Source organism: Furipterus horrens, unplaced genomic scaffold, assembly GCF_987537825.1.
Source record: "Furipterus horrens unplaced genomic scaffold, mFurHor1.1.pri manual_scaffold_3, whole genome shotgun sequence".
Classification (NCBI taxonomy): domain Eukaryota; kingdom Metazoa; phylum Chordata; class Mammalia; order Chiroptera; family Furipteridae; genus Furipterus; species Furipterus horrens.
In genome coordinates this window covers 139,579,605-139,600,284 of record NW_028327173.1, presented here as the reverse complement: position 1 = coordinate 139,600,284, position 20,680 = coordinate 139,579,605, and the positions used below count along the sequence as shown (strand labels likewise).

At 46.0% G+C, this 20,680-nt stretch overlaps 1 protein-coding gene across 1 annotated transcript in view; it reads right to left on the bottom strand.

Annotated features, from left to right (window-relative positions):
- Positions 1-7,784: 7,784 nt before the first annotated feature.
- TEP1 (telomerase associated protein 1) overlaps positions 7,785-20,680 on the bottom strand; it is a 40,763-nt gene continuing 27,867 nt past the window's right edge. The window contains exons 27-55 of the mRNA XM_090270367.1: positions 20,486-20,665; positions 19,939-20,031; positions 19,519-19,651; positions 19,211-19,361; positions 18,836-18,969; positions 18,570-18,658; positions 18,183-18,297; positions 17,512-17,752; positions 17,198-17,321; positions 16,205-16,329; positions 15,981-16,080; positions 15,638-15,793; positions 15,294-15,506; positions 14,914-15,067; positions 14,607-14,819; positions 13,896-14,056; positions 13,555-13,668; positions 12,481-12,588; positions 11,976-12,108; positions 11,805-11,881; positions 11,567-11,699; positions 11,291-11,427; positions 11,004-11,128; positions 9,791-9,934; positions 9,544-9,640; positions 8,736-8,841; positions 8,460-8,629; positions 8,236-8,340; positions 7,785-8,018 (exon numbers count right to left, since the gene is read on the bottom strand). Coding sequence (XP_090126493.1) covers positions 7,896-8,018; positions 8,236-8,340; positions 8,460-8,629; positions 8,736-8,841; positions 9,544-9,640; positions 9,791-9,934; positions 11,004-11,128; positions 11,291-11,427; positions 11,567-11,699; positions 11,805-11,881; positions 11,976-12,108; positions 12,481-12,588; positions 13,555-13,668; positions 13,896-14,056; positions 14,607-14,819; positions 14,914-15,067; positions 15,294-15,506; positions 15,638-15,793; positions 15,981-16,080; positions 16,205-16,329; positions 17,198-17,321; positions 17,512-17,752; positions 18,183-18,297; positions 18,570-18,658; positions 18,836-18,969; positions 19,211-19,361; positions 19,519-19,651; positions 19,939-20,031; positions 20,486-20,665 — 3,954 coding nt within the window. The 3' untranslated portion in view covers positions 7,785-7,895. The remainder of the gene's footprint in view (positions 8,019-8,235; positions 8,341-8,459; positions 8,630-8,735; positions 8,842-9,543; positions 9,641-9,790; positions 9,935-11,003; positions 11,129-11,290; positions 11,428-11,566; positions 11,700-11,804; positions 11,882-11,975; positions 12,109-12,480; positions 12,589-13,554; positions 13,669-13,895; positions 14,057-14,606; positions 14,820-14,913; positions 15,068-15,293; positions 15,507-15,637; positions 15,794-15,980; positions 16,081-16,204; positions 16,330-17,197; positions 17,322-17,511; positions 17,753-18,182; positions 18,298-18,569; positions 18,659-18,835; positions 18,970-19,210; positions 19,362-19,518; positions 19,652-19,938; positions 20,032-20,485; positions 20,666-20,680) is intronic.

The window sequence follows — 20,680 nt, the reverse complement described above, 5'->3', positions numbered from 1 at the left end:
TCCAAAGACTTTCTGATTATTTGTACACATCCAACACAGATAAACACACACACACACACACACTTAGATAACAATGAAGGGGTTTTTTTTCATGTTTTTTTTTTTTTTTTAATTGAGAGCGAGAGAAACATTGATTTGTTGTTCTACTTATTTATGCATTCATTGGTTGATTCTTGTATGTGCCCTGACTGGGGATCAAACCCACAACCTTGGCATATCAGGATGATGCTCTAACTAACTGAGCTATGCAGCCAGGGCAAAGGTTATTTAAATGAAAACTGTAGCCTGTAACTTTTTAGAGACCAGAATACCAATATCTAGCAAAATATAAAATATAAAATGTACACACCCTGCCCTGGCCAGTGTGGCTCTGTTGGTGGGAGCATCATCCCCATAAATTGAAAGGTCACGGGTTTGATTTCTAGTCAGGGCACATGCCTGGGTTGCTGGTTCAGTCCCCAATTGGGGTGCATGAGAGAGGCAACTGGTTGATGTTTTTCTCTTGTATCAGTATTTCCCTCCCTAAAATCAATAAGCATGTCCTTGATTAAAAAGTTAATTAATTTAAAAAATAAAATGTATACACTCTGTAAAAAATTAGATGTATATGTTTATATAGATGATGTCACTGTAGCATTGTTATATGCAAAAATATCCATAGATAAGGAACTAGTTAAATGTATTCACTCACTGAAAGACTGCTGCTGTTAAAACTGAGTAGACTACACACTCTTCCAAAAAGTAGATGAGAAGGCAATACTTTTCCAACTCATTCTATAAGGCCGTATGAAACCAAAACCAGATGAAGAAACCACAAGAAGAAATAAGAGGTAATAGGCTCAACAAGGTTGCAGGATACAAAAATCAATATACAAAACTCAATTTTATTTCTATACATGCTATGAATGACCTGAAAACTAAATTGAGAAAATAATTCCACTTACAATAGCATCAAAATCTAAAAATAATTAGGAATAGAGTTAATCAGAGAAGTGCAAAACTTGTACACTGAAAACTATGATACATTGTTGAAAGAAATTTAAGACCTAAATAAATGGAAAGACATGGTTCATGGATCAGGAGACCCAATATGATGATGATGATACTCCCCCCCCAAAGGAATCTACAGATTCACTGAAATTCTTATCAAAATTCCAACAGCCTTTTTTGCACAAATGGAAAAGAAAAATCTAAAATTCATAAGGAATTTCAAAGGGACATGGAAGAGCCAAAACAATTTTGAAAAGAACAAAGTTGGAGGAGTCACACTTCCTGATTTCAAAACCTACTACCAATGCTATAGTAATCAAGACAGTGTGATACTAGCATAAAGATGACATATAGATCAATAACGTTGAGAGTCCAGAAACAAACCCATGCATCTATGGTCAACTGATTTTCATTAAGGATGCTTGGACTATTAAGTAGGGAAAAGAATAATCTTTTCAGTAAATGGTTCTTGGATATCTACATGCAAAGTAATCAGTTTGAAATACTGCCTCACAATCTACAAAAATTAAAATGTATCAAAGGCCTAAATACAAGAGCTAAAACTATAAAATTCTTAGAAAACACAGGGAAATCTTTGTGACCTTAGATTAGGAAATAGTCTCTGAGATACAATACCAATAGCAAAAGCAACCAACGAAAATAACAGATAAATTAGTCTTCATAAATTAAAACTTTTGTACACCATGGACACTACCAAGTGAGAATACAACCTAAGAATGGGAGAAAATACTTGCAAATAATCTGATGAGGACCTAGTATCCAGAATATAGAAAGAATTCTTACAATTCAACAATAAAGACAAATAATACAAATTAAAACCAAGTAAAGGACTTGAACAGATATTTCTCCAAAGAAGAAATACAAATGCCAATAAGCATAATTAGATATTAAGGAAAAGCAAATCAAAATCACAATGAGATACCACTTGACACTCACTAGCAGGGCTATAATAATAAAGACCAACAATAACAAATGTGGGTGAAAATGTGGGTGAATTAACCCTGGCCAGTGTGGCTCAGTTGGTTGGAGCATGGTCCAGTAAATCAAAAGGTCATGGGTTCAATTCCCAGTTACTACACATGCCTAAGTTGAGGGTCCAGTACCTGGTTGGGATGCATACCAGAGGCAACCGATTCAGTTTTCTCACATTAATGTTTCTCTCCCTCTCTCCTTGCCTTCCCCTCTCTAGGCTCAATGAGCATGTCCTCAGGTGAAGATTAAAAAAAAAAATGTGGATGAACTACAACCTTCATACATTACATGAGAATGTAAAATGGTGTGGCTGCTTTGGAGAATAAGTTTGTCTGTTCCTCAAGAGAACTGAAAAATGTCTACACAAAAATTTGTACATGAATGTTGATAGTAACATTATGTAAAATAGCCAAAAAGTAGAAACAACCAGATAGTCCATCAAATGGATAAACAAAATGTGCTATATCTATCTATACAATAGAATATTATTCAGCCATAAAATGGAATAAGTACTGATACATGCTATAACATGGATGAACCTTGAAAACATTATGCTAAATGAAAGAAGTCATACAAAAGGCCACATATTGTATGATTCCATTTATATGAAATATCTAAAATAAGCAAATCCATAGAGGCAAAAAGTAGGTTAGTGATTGCCAGTAGCTGCAAGAAGAGGTAAGAGGGGAATGACTATTAGTAGGTACAATGTTTCTTGTTGGACTGATGAAAATGTTCTGAAATTAATGGCAATAGTTGCACAACGTTGGAATATACTAAAAAACCACTGAGTTGTGTACCTTAAAAGGGTAAAAATGAATGATATCTTAAATATATACTGAATTTTTGTAATATATTTTTCCTATATAAATATTGGCCAAAAATATTGCACTAAAATGCACATACAATGAAGACTGAGAATTAAAATTCAAGAGGCTCCCAAAGAGTAAAATAAGATATCCACGAATCCATATTAATATAAGCAAATGACTCAAATTAAAAAATGGGGAAGGGATAAATATTGCTTTCAGAAGAATGTCAATTAATGTAGAAGGGCTGAGAGAAATAGAAAATCATCATTAGAAAACCACAGTAATAAACTGCTCCAGTCAAGATCGATGAATGAATGTTAAAATTAGTCTGTGAAACAGGATATTTGCATAGTCTCAAAAAAACCTACCTCAAAATGTATTGATTACTTTGATTTTAACATATGACCACAAACTTTTTGATACCTCTACCTCCTGGAGTTTTAATCCCAACCCCCCAACCTTAAGTGTGGGCTGGACTTAGTGACTTGCTTCTAATAGAGTATGGGAAACGTACAGGGGAAAAAAAAACTGGTAAACATCAACTTAACCTTAAAAGTAATTAAAGTTAATATCAATAGTAACAAGTCATGTTGAGATCATGTGCCTCTGCTGTGATGTAATAAGAAGAGCACATCTTCTCTTGTATTCATCCCCTAAATCAATATTCTCAGTCTATTCACAAGAAAACAGTAGACAAAGCCAAACTGAGGGATATTCTACAAAACACCTGACCAGCATTCTTCAAAAGTGCCAAGGTTATGGAAAGACTGAAAAATTGTCACAGTTGGAGGAGCCTAGGAAGACATGACAACTAAACGCAGTGTGGTATTCTAGATTAGACTCTGGAACAAAATGAAGACATTAGTGGAAAAATGGGAAATTCAAATCATGTCTGTAGTTAATAATACTGTACCAGTGTTAATTACTTATTTTTGATAAATGTTAACATTTGAAGAAGCTGGGAGAAGGGTATACAGGGATACTCTACTGTTTTTGCAACTCTTCTTTAAATCTAAATTTTTTTTTTTTTTTTTTTTAAGAAAAGAGCCCTGATCGGCATGGCTCAGTTGGTTGAGTGTCATCCCGCAAAGTGAAAGGTCACTGGTTTTATTCCCAGTCAGGGCACCTGTCTGGGTTGCAGACCACTCCCTGGTTGGGGTGCCACATTTCCTTTTTCTTGCCTTTGCAGTAACTGAAGCACACAGATCTCTTAAGTGTAAGCAAAGTAGGGCACAGATTCCTCATTGACCCTCACTGGGAAATGGCATGAATAAGAAATAAGTTTGCTATTTTAAGATTCTGGGGTTGTTACCATAGCATAACCTCAATGTCCTAGTGAGGTTATTGCCTGGAGAGAGTGATTGATTAGGTATCTGAAATAGTATCAGATATGTGTGTGTGTGTGTGTATATCGTCGTCGTCGGCAGCCGTCCGTCTCGAGAGACGATGGTGTAGCTTCTTAAGAGTCTATCTGCACCGCCGAGAATGGCTATGCAGTCCGACTCGGGAGTGACACGGTATCTGTCTCCTCCCGTGTTAAATCGACATCTTGCGATGACGCTGGAGTGTCCTCTCCAGTGAAGCTGAAGCTACCAGAGCCTGGGCAGGGTGATATGGAGGGTCTGCTGTTGCCCATGCAGCAGACCCCCCCTCTCTTCGCAGCTGAAGGGTCCAAGGGAAAGACGGAGTCAATACAGCTTGGCTTCAGGTGCGCCGCAGGAGTTGCCGGTGTTGACTACAACGTCAAACCGCCTTAGGGACTCTGGCTCCGGATTTTCTGTCGGGGTTTACTCCCTTAGCCTTTCCCCTGAAGAGGTATGCCACAAGGCAGCGGAGGTTTTTTGGAGTCAGAGTTTTCCTTCTCTGATGTGCCCTGACTGGAAGATCGAACCAGCGACACTTAGCTCGCAGGCCGACGCTCAATCCACTGAGCCAAACCAGCCAGGGGATATATATGTGTGTGTATATATATATATGTATATATATACCAGTGTGAATAATTGAGTACAGATTTCATCTCAGTGAAAAAATATATACTAATAACCAAGACATTTTTGAGGCACAATAACAAGGTGATACTTGCACTATTGAATAAATAAAAGAACAGTCCAACTAGCACTTACTTAACACATACCATGTAAGTGTCGGCTACTGTTCTAAGTGTTTTACACATCTTAACTCAATTCTCACAATATCCCCACGAAATAGGCACCATCATTATACTTGTTTTACAGATGGAAAAGGGAAGCATGAATTCACATTGTTTTGTTCCAAGTCCATGCTTTTGCCACTTTGTTACCCAGTCTCTCTAGAGTACTGCTTCTCAAATCTGTGTTGAAGGACCAGTTGTTTTCTTTGGTTTAATTTCTGATCTGTCAGGAACCAATACTTTTGTAAAATAAAATTTAAATGAATTTCTAGGAAAATGAAATAAAAATCATACAAAATACAAGCTTCAATTTTTAGTACATTTTTCAGATATAAGATTACTTTTCAAATTCCTGTAAGTTCCTAAATACTATTCACAACTTCTACACTTTCTTATTGTGAATGATTAATAATTTGTGTACTGGCCCTAGACCAAAACCCAAACATTGAGTGGCTCTGCTCTAGATTTCAAAGACAGACTGTGCATAGATGTATACAAACATATGTATAAAAATTAGGCACATGAAAAAGACTGCTTGTGGATGGGTAGAAAACAAGACTGTTCCAATGACCTATGATCCTGCAATCTGGTGGCTACAATTGTGGAACTCATCCAGGCACTGGGAGACACTGAAATTCTGTTTGATGATAAGAACTCAGAAGCTATTTAATGTAAAATCTAAATTGATTTACCTTTCATCTCCCTTGTGTACATATTTACTTTTACCTGGAGTCTTTTCCTATCTTCACTCACAGCAACTATACTATGAACTCACTCTACATCTCCAAGGTAAGAAAGACAGAATAGAACCTTCAAGTGGACCTGGCCAACAAGGCTGAGACTACTGAGCAAGTTAGCCTTTGCCTAATTTTCTCCATCTCCATTTCTCCAGCCTCATCTGGGGTGTTTTTATAGAATTTTTAGAGCAAGGAAGGCAGACATGTAGGCCTTCCTCCTGTCTTTGGCCCATGCTTTCAGGGGAACAAAAGGCAAAAGACCCAAACCAGCGACTTTTAGGGTGATGCCATGTCATGGTTCTCTGTAGTATTTCTGGGTAGGATTATAAATCACAAATTTCAAATTACCTTACCTTAGACTTTTAGTCGCTAGGTACACGTGGAGGAGAGGGTCTAGAAGGTATATTTAGAGCCCTTGCATGTGGCACATGAGAAAAGATGGGAGCATGACCTATGACTAAGACTTATCAACTGACGAGATTCCTTATGTCTTTATCCTTTGGGTGAGGAGGACCATGAGGCACTGGTACAAACAAGTTAAAGTCCCTCAGGTGATTTCTCCATGTAAAATCTGGATTCAGGGTAAAGTAAGAACAAAACTCTCCCCTCAACACCCCAAATCCTCCAAACTCATTTCTAGACCAGAGTGCAGTGCTTATTTCTCTGAGAAAACCACCAACCCAGGACAACATCCTGTAATAGCCCTGGCTTATCACATACAAATACTTGAATTCTTGGACAGAGAAGACCCTTAACCCTTTTTTAAACCTTAGAAAGGACCTCAGGTAACTTCCTCTCCTGTAAAACAGAATTATAGGAAAATATGAAGAGTCTAGAACTTTTACTTAAGCAGATCAAGATCCATGGAAAGTCTTAAGTAAAAGCTTTCCACCTTTCAACAGGTTTTAACCTTTGTGAACTTTCATTTGAAAGAGATACACTTATTTTTATTTTTTATTGATACACTCTTGTGATCTCTTCCAAGAATGCAAATTACTCTCATGACTTATGTTTGCAGGCCAAGTGGCTGCTGCTTCCCTGTCAGAGCTGAAAGCCTAAAGACTCAGTCTTTCAGTGCTCATCTGGGCAGTTAGTTCTGAGTACATGCAACTGTGTCTCTAAGAGGAACCTAGTGTTTTCCTACTTCTATCCCAGGTCTTTCTAAAGGCCCTGACTAGGTGTAGGAAACTACCCTGCATGGTTTCAGGAGTTATAGCCCAGCTGCAAGCTAGGGCCCACCAGAAGGCCTATAACCCTTGACTAGAAGACCGGGAAGGCTGGAGACAACCATGACCCGAAAGCCCATTCAGGGGGCTCCTGTGGGAATTGGATTTAAAGAATACATATTCTGCTTTGAAGCTTGCTCTGTTTTTCTCATCTTTTAAGTTAGCTACAAACCCTGTATAACATCAAATACCCGGAAGGTGTATAAAGCTTTGTACCTGATGTCCACAGAGTGCCAGGATACCTAATAGACCGTGACCCAGAATGCTCATTGTGTTCCTTATATTGTTATCAGTAATCAGTGATTGTTAACAGTAATCCAAGCATTTGAAATTGATGACTTGTGTATACTGACTTTGTAGCTCGTGGATACCTTCCACAATAAAAGGAGCTTGGAAGACATGATTGGGCCTCTTTTCCCCTAGAGAATCAGCTGCCTTTCTTCCTCCCAGACAAAATACAGTGTTTGGGTTACTTATTGTCTCTCATCCGCGATCCTGAGAGCACTGTTAAGACAGTGAGTTTCCACTGAGGCGAGGGCGTTGGGGGCGACCCGCCTCAACTAGGGGCACTACTGACTCACTCTCCCTTCCCTTATCCTTTCTTGACCAAGTGAGAAGTCTCTAGTTCTCCATTCAAATTCAGTGCTGGCCAACATCACTTTCCTCCTCCTGGCAGGAGTGGTATCTTTGACTCCTGGGCCCAACAAATGACATAAGAATTTTAAAGCCTAGCATCAAAGATTATCTACTCAAGATCTGATTCACTTTCTCACAGTTCCAGTAAAAATTATTGTTAAATCAGAAATAAAGACATTATAACATCCATTTTCCTTCTCTCTGGGTCCAAATCCGCATGAGAACACAGGCAGAACTGTGCTTGAGATTTCTTTACACTTTATTTTTATAATTTTATTATGAAAGCTCCCACTGGTATCTTCAGGCTTGCAACACTAGCACAAATGGTATCTCTGGCCTGAGGAGTGCATCTTCATTCCCAGGACAGAAAGTACACGTTGCCCTGTGTGTCGCCTACTGCAAGCTGCAGCGTAGAGTTGGGCCCCAGCCAAGGTTCCAGGCAGCTCACTGCCCCTTCGCACCGGAACAGGCCCAGCTATAATGGGAACAAAAACAGGGGTCTCCTTACTAACTTGTTTTTCTCTCACATTAATGCCTTTTATTTGGAACAGGTTAGTCACACATTATTGTAAGAAGGACAGAAGAAAACAGAATTTTGATCTTTTCAACTTTCTTATCCCAAGTTTGCTCTCTTAGGATGCCCCTTCAGCTCTCCTTAGACACAGCGTGTGCGCACACACACACACACTTACCAGTTGCATACTGGGTCTCTCCCACAGCTTCACATCTCTGTCCTTTGAAGCTGTCACCAGCAACTCCGGCAGCACATGGAGGGCTGTGACAGGGCCCGAATGAACCTCAGAGAGAAAAGGGAAGAGTATGGTGAGCTCTCAGTGGGCCCTCTTTAGCTGAGAAAGCATCAGGGTCAGACCTAAAGCCTCTTCTCCTATCTTTGTGACCCTTCCCTCAAACTCACCTTTCTACGCTGCCGTGTGTCTAGCTGCGGGGTCCCCCAGCTATCCTCAGATGTGTCCGTTTCTGAAGTTACTGTTTGCCAGATGTTACCTGTGGTCCATTCTCCTTCAAGGGTGGGTTTGGCTAGGTTCCAGAGCATCCCATCAGAGCTGGCACACAAAAATGAGGACTCTGCCATTTCAAGGGCAGAGTTAGAGCCAGGTCTCAAACTTTGAAGCATCCAACATCCTTCCCTAGGCCACCTCTGGATTCCTTGGGTCCTCCCATCACCACTCACCAGATTCAGGTTTGGCCTGAGTTAGTGATATTAAGGTCCTACTTGGATTCTCTAAATTCAGCTTATAGTACAGGCACTCTTCAAACTCTCCAGATTCCTTTTGTCTCTGTGAAAGGATATGTCATTTGGTTTAGCCTACCCATATCACTTAACCCTGCACCAATAACGGCAACTGTTTTCTCTTCTGGAATGGCCAGGATTTTTCTTTTTTAACTCTAATCCAGATATGTAAAGTAAAATGTGCATCTCAATGAATTTTTACACATGTATACATCCATAAAATCATGACCCAGATCAAAACGTAGAACATTTCCATCAAAGTTGTCTTCATGCCCCTTCCTAGTCAATACCAGAGACCTCAACCCCTACAGCTAACAATATTTTGACTTCTGTCACTATAAATTATTTTTGCTTGTCCTTCAACTTCATTTAAGTGAAATTCTGTAATATGTACTCTTTTGTGGCTGGTTTCTTTCGCCTAACATAAGGTCTATGAAATATGTCTGTATTGCTCCAGACACAAATACAGTGGTAAGACAAGGGAGACCAAAAAAATGCAATTAAGAAAACACCTAGATTTATAGTTTCCCATCATTTTCTTAAACACTAGAATCCTTTTCTTTAATCAATGAAGTCTCAGAGGGAAACCCAATATATAATGCTCTTACGTATCGCTGCTCTGGCTGAAGAGAAGGGGATTTGGAATCAACTGCCTTGCCCTTTCTTTAATCTTCCGTCACGATCCCAAGGTTTTAAAATATTGGTTTGGACAAATCTTTATTTTAACACACATCCAAACAGGACTTACTAAGACGAAAAGAGTTTTAGGGTTCTCCAGCAGCAGGGCAAACACACCGTAGTCCTGGTGGGTGGACAACATCATAGGATGGCATTCACAGCGATTCCTGATTTATAAGAAGGAAAGAGGCTAAGCCCAAGAACACCTCTCTATAAGACCCTAGTGTTTGTTCTCAGTCAGACCCAAGCTCAGGGTAACCACTAACCCACTTTTCCTCTTTCTCTAGCCTGTGAGGGAACTGCATTTTGGATCTTACCAGATTTCAGAAGGAGCATCCCCTGGCTTCAAGTGCAGAAGTTGCAAATCCGCATTGGCCAAGATGATAGAGTGACCATCAGGGGCCAGGCCCACACTTGTCAGGAACCCTAAGTCCTCTTGAAGAACTCGGTTCAGGTGAAGACTGTAGCTCAAAAAAGGCACATGAGCAGAAAAGATCCTACTTTAGTCCACCTCTCTCAGGCCCCTCAGTCCACCATAAATTCCTCAGGAGAGAAGTAGGAAACAAAATATATTCCCTACAAATTCTGTTCCTCCTGATTTTCTTATATTAGTATTCATCACCATCATCCCCTTACCTGCTCAAACTACAAATCTCTAACATTCTTGTCTTTGCCTTCCCTCCTGACTCCCAACTGGTCAATAAGCTGTGGATCCTACTTGCAACACGTGCCTAAATCTGTATGTCTCCTTCTCATCCCCCCCATCCAGATCGGGATCCACATGATGTCTTCCCTGACTATTACAACAACAATAAAGGTGGCCTCCTTACCTTTAGTATCTATCTCCTATTATCCATCCTCCTTACTGCCGCTCACGTTCTCTTTCTAAAATTCAGATAATTATTCTGCTCCAAGTTCTTAGCACTATGCCCTCTACAACCCAGCACCAGTTTATCTTTTCAATCTAATTCCCTGCCCCCACCTCCCACCAAGAACCCAAAGATGTGGCTATATGTACTCAGAATACACTATGCACTCTCATGCCTTCATACCTTTCGTTAATGCTATTTCACCTTCCTACAAAGGCATTCCGGCATTCCCTTCTGTTATTGGTCCAGAAAACTCCTACTTATCCTTTAAGTCCAACCTCAAATAGCAACTCTTTTGCAAACTATAAATATCTTAAATTCTGCAGCCCCAAGAAATATATACACACACACACACACATCTTTATTGTAGCACTAATCGTTTTGAATATTGTTGATAGCTTACTTATATGCACACTCCTCTATCGTGAGCTTTCTTAATCAACAAATTAAGTTCACACTGCCTGGCCCAGAGTTTAGCATAAAGCAGGTACTTGATCATTATTATTTAAATTGAGACAAGAAGCATAAAACAGTTTCCCAGGGACTACTAACCAACATGCTTTTGACCTAGTTTGTAAGTAGAGGTGCAGTGATTTGAGCAAAACCCTGGATGGAAGGAGACTACCGTTCCTATCACATTGACCCAGTCACTTCCTTTCACCTGAAACTTCTGGGTATTGAACCGTTCTGCAGTTTCACTTGCCACTCGCTGACTTTTTCATTAGCACTGACAACCACAAAGGTGTTCACCGAGGACCAGATCAGAGCACTGATGCGGCCTGGAGCCTGGTGTATACAACAAGTTCGTTTCAGCATTTCTGAGAAACAAGGATTAGGCCCCTTTCCTCTCCCAGACATCTATGCAGCCTCCAACCCAGGCATGTACCATCCAATACATAACTGGGGCAAAATCTGCATAGACAAGGATCTGAGTTTGCCCCAACTCACCTGTACTGTGTCCACCACCTTAGCCTCCTGCCACAAGGTTAGTTCCCCAGCTTCATTCCCAGACACAGCCACAGAACCATCTGGAGCCCAGGCCACAGCAGTGATGGCTGCAGTACTCCGGGGTATACTTGTCTCATCTGGAGAAAAGAGAAGTAACATTCTCGAGGAGCTGGACCACCGCTGGGATACAAGACGAGACACAGGCTACCCCTGACCTTCTTGGTCCCATTTACACAACCCTCTGTCATACCTTGCCTCTCTCCACGCCTCACTCACCTGCTTCCTGAGGTACCTGCCAGAGCCGTACGGAACCATCCTCTGAGGTGGTCAGCAGGAGGCCTGAGGCCTCTGAAACAGCAGCTGCATTGATTGGGCCACTGTGTCCCAGGAGGGTGTGTGTTTGAAACACCTAAGAAGAAAGAATGGAGAAGGGACAATAGGGGGCTGACACACAAAAGGTTATCCCACTGTACCTTTTCTACCTCCGCCACCCCAGTCCTTTCAGGAAACTCACCAAGAGTGGAAGCCACAACCGTGTGACCCCATCCAGTCCAACAGTCAGCACCAGAAGCTCGGACCCAGGCTGGTCAGCTGATAAGACACAGAGAATAAGTGAGAAGAGGGGAAGAAGCAGGGGCAAAGGGAAGAGGCAGCAGGGAAGGGAAGGCAGCTTATGTCTCATCACCTGCACGGGGCTCCAGGGCAGCTGCACAATGGCTGATGGGTCCTGAGTGAGCAGGGATGCTGGTCAGCTCCACACCCTGACGGTCCCATACTTTCAATGTTCCATCCCGGCCCACAGACACCACGTGTTCCTCCTGCCCCAGAGCAGAGTCACACTAAGTAAGATGTGGGAAGCAAGACTCCCACCACAGAGGTGTGGACTGAGCATTAGGGGCTTAGATGATGTTAAGGAGTGAGGAGAACTGGGGACATAAAGCTGGGGAGGGGGACGCTCAGGGCTGCAATCCTCCCACTAGGTCATAAATCTAAGATGCTGTGTTTTCATGCTTGCCCTCCCCTGACACCAACCCTCAGCCTTAACATTCTAATCCTGCTCTAATCCAGGCCCAAGCACCTTAATCTTCATGCATCTTTGCCTTTGGGATTAGATACCCAATGCATCCAGTCTCCCAAAGCCCCTGTGGCCTTTCCTGAGAACCCCAGTGAACACTGTATTGCCTTCTCACCACGGCCACTATGGCGCTCACGGCACTCTGATGACCGAGGAACTGATGAAGCTGCTGTCCCAACTCTGGGTCCCAGAGCCCCACAGAGCCATCACTGGAGCAGGACACCTGCAGAGTCAGAGGTTAGAGGAGTGGGATTATCAGCACACCTCCAGTATTTTTGTCTGCTTATAATGGAGGGCAGTACATCTTGTGACTAAGAGCATGGGCTGTCCCTGGTTCGAATCCTAGCTCTACCATTCATTACTTTGTGACCTGGGGCAAGTTCATCTCTCTGAGCTTTAGGTTTCTCATCTGTTCAACCAGGATAATGATGTGCACCTATCTGACATGGCTGCCGTGGGGCTGACGCATTTGTAGGTAAATGATTGAGCACAGTTGCCTGGAATACAATGAGCACTGAATAAACAGTAGCTACCATCCTTGTTATTAATATAATGTCAGTCAACAAAACCAGACAAAGGCAAAAAGTCTGTAATGCCAAGGAAAGACCTGGCTGCCTAGAAGGCAGGGAGAGGACAAGCTCTGACAAGTCTATTCAACTTACTCTTGCTCCTTTCTCACCTCTTTCTGAGAACAAGTGGGGCCTTTCCACTGGACAACTAGGCTTCATCAACCTCAAGTACATAATGTGAGACTCATTTTTGCCTTAGAACAAAGAAATAACAGTAGTACCCTTTACTACAGGGATGGGACATCTTAAGCCCTTGGGAGACAGTGTTGTGTTCTTGTCAAGAGCATGAGCTTTCTTATCAGAAACTTTACTGCCTCAGCTTTATCACTTACATGGCCTTGGAAATGTTCTTTAATCTATCTGAGCTCAGTGTCCTTTTCTGTGAAATACAGATAAGAGTAGTATCTACTTTATAGGGCCTTTTAAAGATTAAATGAGACAATATATGTAAAGAGGCAATGCCTGGCACACACTAACTTCTCGATAAATGTTAGCTATTACCATCATAAACGGATGCCAGAAAAGGACCGGGTTGCGGGGGGGGGGGGGCGGGGGGGGGTGTTGTCCTCCCCTAAGAACCCTGTTGAGCGAGCTTTGCACCACTCCTACTCTTCACTCACCAGTAGGTTGTCTTTGGTCCAGGCACAGCCAGTGACCCAGTCACGGTGGCAGGCAGAGAAGGAGCAAATCAGAACAGGGGCTGTGGGTGTCCTCACATCCCAGCACAGGAGACTCTGGACAGTTCCCAAAAGATGGAGGAGTTAGGACCATGGGAGGGAGACAGGAACACCAGGGCCATTAGAGGCAGGAAGTTTCAAGGAAAGAGGGAGCATCACAGAAGGGAGGGTGGGCAAATCAAGAGGCCAGGGGAAGCAACCGGGCTGTTGAAGAATGCAGGAACCAGAGGGGATGGGGACCCAGGGAGAGCAGGGCCCAGGGGTTGCATCCTTCTGTGGCTCACCTGATCCCTGCCCCCAGTGGCCAGGCTGCCTCCATCAGTGCTGAAGCTACAGCAGTTTACGGGGCCTGTATGTCCCCGGAGTTCAGTGCCACAGGGAAAGTCTTCGGCCTTTTGTGGCAGTGTCAGCAACTGCCTTGGCCACAGCCGCACTGTGAAATCCTCTGCATTGGAAATAGGGAGAGAGCAAAATTCCCTGAAAGAGGAAGCAAGACAGGCCTAGAGGCCAAAGACAAAGGCAATCGTGGGGGTTGAAGATATATCTGAGGGCACAGCTCCAAGGGAGGGTAGCAGTGAGTCACAGGCTGTACAGAGGCCCTGGCCAAGGGTCAGTCATCATTTGAGTCACAGGACAGGATGCCAGGCACTCCCAGCACTGCTCTGCAGCTGTCTCTCTCTAACTCCCTCCGCACTTCCAGACCTTCCTCTGCCCAAGCTTTCTACCTAGAGGGGACGGAGGTCACTCTGCATTTTCACCTCCACATCTCTCTCACCTCCTGAGGGAAACCCATCTCTTTACACAGAAAATTCTCCCACTGGGCAGAAACTCAAAGGACCATAAGAATTACAAAAAGGTTCCAGAATCAGGACTAGGGAACATGAAGAAACAGTATAAACTGATTGTGCAAGACAAATGAATTTTTAAAAGTTGAAAAAACATTTTTATGAATGTATTTCCAATGATTGATAACCCTGTCCACGGCGCAGCAATACCTGAGGCAGAAGCCAAGAGTTCCTCAGAGGTAGCCAGCCCCAGCACAGGCTTCTGGTATCTGGACAGGTGCCAGAGGGACTGAAGGGAGCCTTCCTTGAGTACCCAGCCCTGCAGGGCCCCATCTTCTGCACCACTCACCAATACCTCAGGGCTTAGCCAGGCCAGTGCAGACACTGCAACATCTAGTGCTTGGCACTGAGCCCCCTGGGAACCTGGAGAATGAGAGAAAACAAGTGAGAGACAGACACTTGGAAAGGGGGGGCCTCTTTCCAAAGGCTCAAACACCCCACCTTTCTCCCTTTGTACCTGAAGATATTTTGTAGATCCTGATGCCATCAGCTCGGTAACCAACAGCCACGCGATCACCATCTGGGCTGAGAGCCACAGAGAGGGCAGGAGAGAGAGAAGGGGAACCTAGGCACCCATTGGGCCGACCCAGAGACCCAGACCACACCTGAACCTAAAACACAATAAAAGGGCTTAAAGACACTCCACTTCCACCCGAGTTACAGCTACCCTGTTCAAGCCCCTCCCCCAGACACTCTTCTGAGAGGTGTCCACGCATACACCCACGCCCTTCTTGAAGCTCACACTAGCCAAGCTATCTCTACAGTCCCCTGAAAAAGGCCCATCCTCACCCAGATATTCCCTCCCTGTAACCCACCACCAGCCCCCTGTAACCTGACCTTGCCATCCTCTCCAGTAGTCAGCAACTGGCACCCAGCATGCAGGAAAAGGGCAGCTGCCACAGAACCATGGTGGGCAGGGAAGGCAGCCAGCCGTGCCCCCTCCTGCCAAGCCCACAACTCCACCATCCCGTCCAGCCGGCCCACAGCCACAACCCGCCCAGGCACATTGAAGGCCAAGGTACGGACAGCAGCTCCTGGAGCTCCCAGTTCCTACACAGGCAGGTAGAAATGGAAATGTCAGGGCCTGCTCTCAACACAACCCAAAGTGACACAACATGGATGTCCACCATTCCCCACCTTCCACGCTACCCTTCTGTGTTCCTCCCCCAGGACCTTCTCACCTTGGTGACTTTGAGTCCGTCCACCTGGAAGAAGCTGAAGCTGCCAGCCCAGCTTCCTATGGCTATTACCTGCCCCTCTGGGTGAAAAGCAACACAATTCACGGGCTTAGGAGAGGTGTGCTGGAAGGCTAGCTGCCCGCGGACTGTGTCCCATAGCTAGAGGAGAGAGAAGAGGAGGAATGAGGTGAAGACAGATGCCTGAGCCACAGCTGCAGGGACTACCTTGTCCAGTTCCCCACCCTCAGCAGGTAAAGCAGTCAGCAGCCTCTGCCACACTGACAGAACAACCTCCCAGGCTGACTTTGCGCTTAGGACAACTGTGACTACCAGACCCCAGGCATACCTTTAGGCATCCCCCTAGGCACACAGTGGCCAGCAGCCGGTGGTCCGGGCTCAGGCAACAGCCAGTAATTTGGTACTTGTGAGCCTTCGTCTGGAGCACCCTATTCCAAGGAGACTGAGTCAGGCCCCTGGGCCCTCTGGCCACAGGCTTCCCCTCATTCCCCTCTCCCCGGGCTTCCCACAAACAGGAAGGGTGCTCACTCTAAGACATGGGAGACCCCTTACCGACAACCATGCTGCAGGTCCCAGAGTTCGAGGAGCCCGTCAAAGGCAGTAAGAAAGAGGGTATTGTCCGAGAGGAACGAACAAGAAGAGACCCCATCACAGCCACTCACCACAGACTTCTCCTCCTGTGACAGTGAGCAGGGAGGCATGCTCAGAAACCTCCCTTGGCCTCCCCATGTCCAGCCACTCCTAGCCCCACCAAAAAAGAAGGTCATGGCAAGAAAGGCTGGAATCCCTGGCTTTCCACATTCTCTGCATAAGTCTTAAAGTGTGGCTCTCTGGCCCCACATTAGTAACATCTGTTAAAAGTACAAAGCTGTGGGTCCCACTCCAGACCTAGGCCAAGCTCAGGTCCAAGTGGGGCCATACCTTGTCCTCCACTCCAAATCCCATACATACCCCCAAGTCACAGAAGACTTTGATGGGTCTGAGTAGGGAATGAAGTTACATGTGTACATATATATATATGGGAGGTATGATATGGGTAGAAAAATGAGAGACCCACCTTTCCAGCCTTTAAGTACCCTCTGCTGCAATTGTTCCCAGCAATTTATAGGAAACCTTCTCCCCCCACCCCTGCCCATGTCTTTGCTCAGGCTCCTTCCTCCTCACTCAAACTGGAAGACCCTTCTTTGTTCTATATCCTATGGTCACTATAACTCACTCAGCTCTGATCTGTGAGACACAGCTGTTTTGGTTCCTTTTCACCTGCTATGTCTTCCCTTTCAACAAAACTAACCACTTGGTAGGCAAAGATAATGTCCTAAGCCCTGTGTTCCTTATAATTCTTAAAAACAGTGCCTTAAAAGGAAGGTATGTGGCAAGTATTTGCTGTGTGATTGATTTTTGGCCAAGCCCTTTTGATCTGATGTGAGGGAAGTAAAGTGGCCGAATCAAAACAGGGTGACAGCAGGGGGGCTTGGCCTGTCTAGGGCCTCAGGGCAGTCTGTGAGGCTTTTCTGAAGTTTAACTGCCCCATCTTGAGTATCATACCTGCCAGGTTCTCAGATCCAACAGGTAAACTGTCCCATTGGCAGTGCCCACAGCAGCTCTTTGCCCACTGGGGGAGAAGGCCACAGCTGTGGGGGATGAGGCAACTGCCAGGGACAGGCTGGAGCTAGAGAAAGAGAGGAGAGAAGGGAGGAAATGAGGAATGAGGGTAAGAAAGCAAAGAGGAATTCATTTCTGCATTTCTATGCCTGAATCCCCTTCTCTATTATCTGATCTCTCCTTTATTCTTCACTTTCAGAAAGGGCTGCAGCTTGCTCTTTGGTGAGCCTCCCAGAGTCCAGGATTAAGGATCTCACCTTTGTTGGCCCCCCATGGTGTGGGGTTTATTAAGCCATCGCAGCATGCGCTGGAGGTGCCATCGCTGGGAGAGCTGGGGCGCCTGGTGGCAAAGAGGTGAGTCTGGAGGTTGGTTGGCTGCCTGTTGGGGCAGGAGCGGGGGGTACTGACCCAGGATGGGAGCCTGTTGCTTCAGGAAGGTGTGAAATACAGCAATGTCAGCCTCAGGAAGCTTTGGTTCCTCTTCAGGGATTGAAGAAGCTGCAGAACAGATACAAGGGTCACTGGGGAGCCAGCCTGGACCCCCAGGAGCCCCTGCACCAACTACAATTGTATGTCTCTCTGAAATGGTAAGCCTCCAGGTGTGGCCCTCTGGGGCATCAGGAACATCTGTTAAAAGTATGAATCTCTGGGCCCCACTCCATACCTAGGTAACCAGAATCTGGACCCAGAGCTCTTCAATTTGAACAAGTTTCCCAGGTAATTTTATGCCCACGATATATTTTGAGAACTTCTAATCTAAGAGATCTAGGCAAATAGTCTTCTGAGACTTGCTGATCCTCTTGGAGTTTCCCACTAGGAATGGAAATTGGATTATTCTTTCGATTACAGCTCCCTCTGAGCAGGCCACCACAAATCCACCCAGAAACTCCATATCTCAAAGAAGAAGCCACGCAGTGACTCATCTCACCATAGAGGGCATGGGCTTCCAGAAGCCGAGAGATCAGACCCTGTTCCAGGTGTGCAGCCACCACGTGGAGACTGGTGAGAAACTTTGCGAGAAAGCCATGGTTCCCGCTCTGGAGCTGAGAGGGCCAGAGTGGATTCGTTAGGGCTGTGAAGAGGCTGGTGAGGAGGGACAATCTAGTCTCAGACCCGCCTGTGCAGTGGGGACCTAGACCTAGGAGCTGGGACAAAGGACCTGACAGAAGAGGGCAAGAAAACCAAAAGGAGAAAGGTAGAGGGAGCTTGAGAAGGGTAATGGCAGGGTTCACGGGGCTCATCAAGGGAGAGAGGGATCCCAAAACAGTCAAAATAGTTGCTTGGGAGAAGGGACGTGTGGGATGTGGGGACCAACCAGGTGGTAAGGCAGGTCTTCCAGAGCCTCAGGTGGGCAACTTCGGAAGGTGCCTGAGGCATCAGGGTCACAGGTCTTCCAGAGCTGAGCTGGAGGTATAGGTCACAGGTACAATCACTGAGATGAGGTCAGCCATGAAGCATTTTCAGAGATCACATCCCTCAGGCTATAGCAAACCACCCACCCACTGAGGTGGCAGGAGAGGAGGCCAGTGAATAGGAAGACCTGGTGGGTGGTCCTGGCCTTTGGGCGCTGAGTGTAGTTACCCGCTAGGAGGATGTGTGCTGTGCACTCCAGCTCCAGCCTCTTCCCATATCGACACTTAACTGCTGTCCTTAGGGGTCCATCAGGGAGGCAGAGCCGGGAACCAGGCCGCTCCAGGGGGCCCTCCCCTAGCAAACTGTCCTCATGTGAGGGAGAGAAGGAAGGAGAAGAGAGGGAGGCAGCCCATCAGTGAGCATCCTGGCACAGCTGTGGGCTCCCATTCCCATCTTACATAGTGGTAAGGTGAGTGGGAGCCATTCAGGGTCTGGGAGATGGGTGTCAGTGACTATGCAGAGGGAAGGATGAAGTGAGGAAAAGATCACATGAGGCCCTGGTTCAAATATAAGAAGACACAGGTCAGCTGGGGTCATCTGTACCTGCGCAGACTCTGGATGAGGTAGGCAAACGGGCCCATGGGGTAGGGGTCTCCACTGTTACCAGCAGCCACGGCTTCTTCCCAGGTCTTGGTCCCTCTGGGAAGAAACTGCCATGCACTCAGCACTCCATGCAGCTGGTCCACAGTAAGACCTAAATATGCAAGCTCTCTGAGGCTCTCCCCAAACCACACAGGGTATCCATCCCCAGGACACCTAGTCCCTCCTTGCACTGCTCACGGAGACCCCAGCTGAACCAAGGTCACCCAACCTCTGAGCCCTCAGCCTCCCAATTCTCCCCAAGCACTGACCACTACGTGTGACCTCAAGGGTGGCCAGGGCTTGGGAAAGGACATCAGGACCATGCTCTTGCTCCAGGGTGCCCAGGATGTGCTGCAGCAGCAGGGGGACACTGGCGGGCAGGGTCCGGAGTCTCTCAGACACCTGGGAGAGGAGACAGGCTTCAGTCAGTGGGGGGTGGGGAGGCAGCTTTGGTTGCGGGGAGGGGTGGGGCAGCAGGAGAAACTGTGGGAAGGGGTGAAAAGGAAAGAAAAACAGGTGGGAGAAAAGCAGGGCTGGGAGCGAGGTGAGGATGGGGAAAGGGGGATCACAGGTGGCAACGGGTGAGGGCGGGAGAAGGAGAGGAATGGGAATGAAAGAAGCCGAATGGAGATGAGAGGTGGGATTAGGAGTTAGAAGATGAGGAGTTGGGATTTATATCCTCAACCAACCTGCTCATAGAGCGTGAAGAGCCTCAGGTGATCAGTGACCAAGCGCAGGTAGAGTGGCAGGGCTGACCCCCGCTTCACCAGCAGCAGTTGCATCTGATGAGACTCAGAGGACTCAGCATGGGTACCAGAGAGCCTGCACGGAGCCAGCTGCCCACCCCCTGCTCTCCAGCCCAGGACAAAGCCCACTGCAAGGCAGCTCATCCTCTGAGGACCCCCAGCAACCACAGCATCGCCTCGGGGAAGAGCTGCCTCTTCCCTATCTGCTCTGCCCAGCCAGTCCTTTTCCTGGGAATTGCCCATAGCTCAGTCCACCCCACCTAATAACTACAGCTTCACTCCTCCCCTGATCCAGATGGGCCCTGCAGAGGCCATTCACCAGGGGAAAAGGCTGGGGAATCTATCTTATTAATAACTTCCCCTGGCATAGAGTTCCTGAAAAGATGAAGAAGCAGCCAGTCTGTGTGGGGTAGGTAGCTGCCTCAGCACCCCAGTCCTCACGGCTCCCAGATTCACCCCACACACCCACCAGCCCTGGCCTCAGTCCAACCTGATTGTTAAAAGGCGACTCCTCCAGGCGCTTCCCATACAGAGCGAGCTCCTCTCTCACCAGCCGGGCCCGGGCAGATGGCTCCAGGGGCCCCAGGGCCACCACGTGGGCACCTTGGTTCTGCTCAAGGGTCTCCCTCAGGCTTGCATCACTAGACACACTCAGCACCAGGTGCACCCGCTATGATATTTGGGC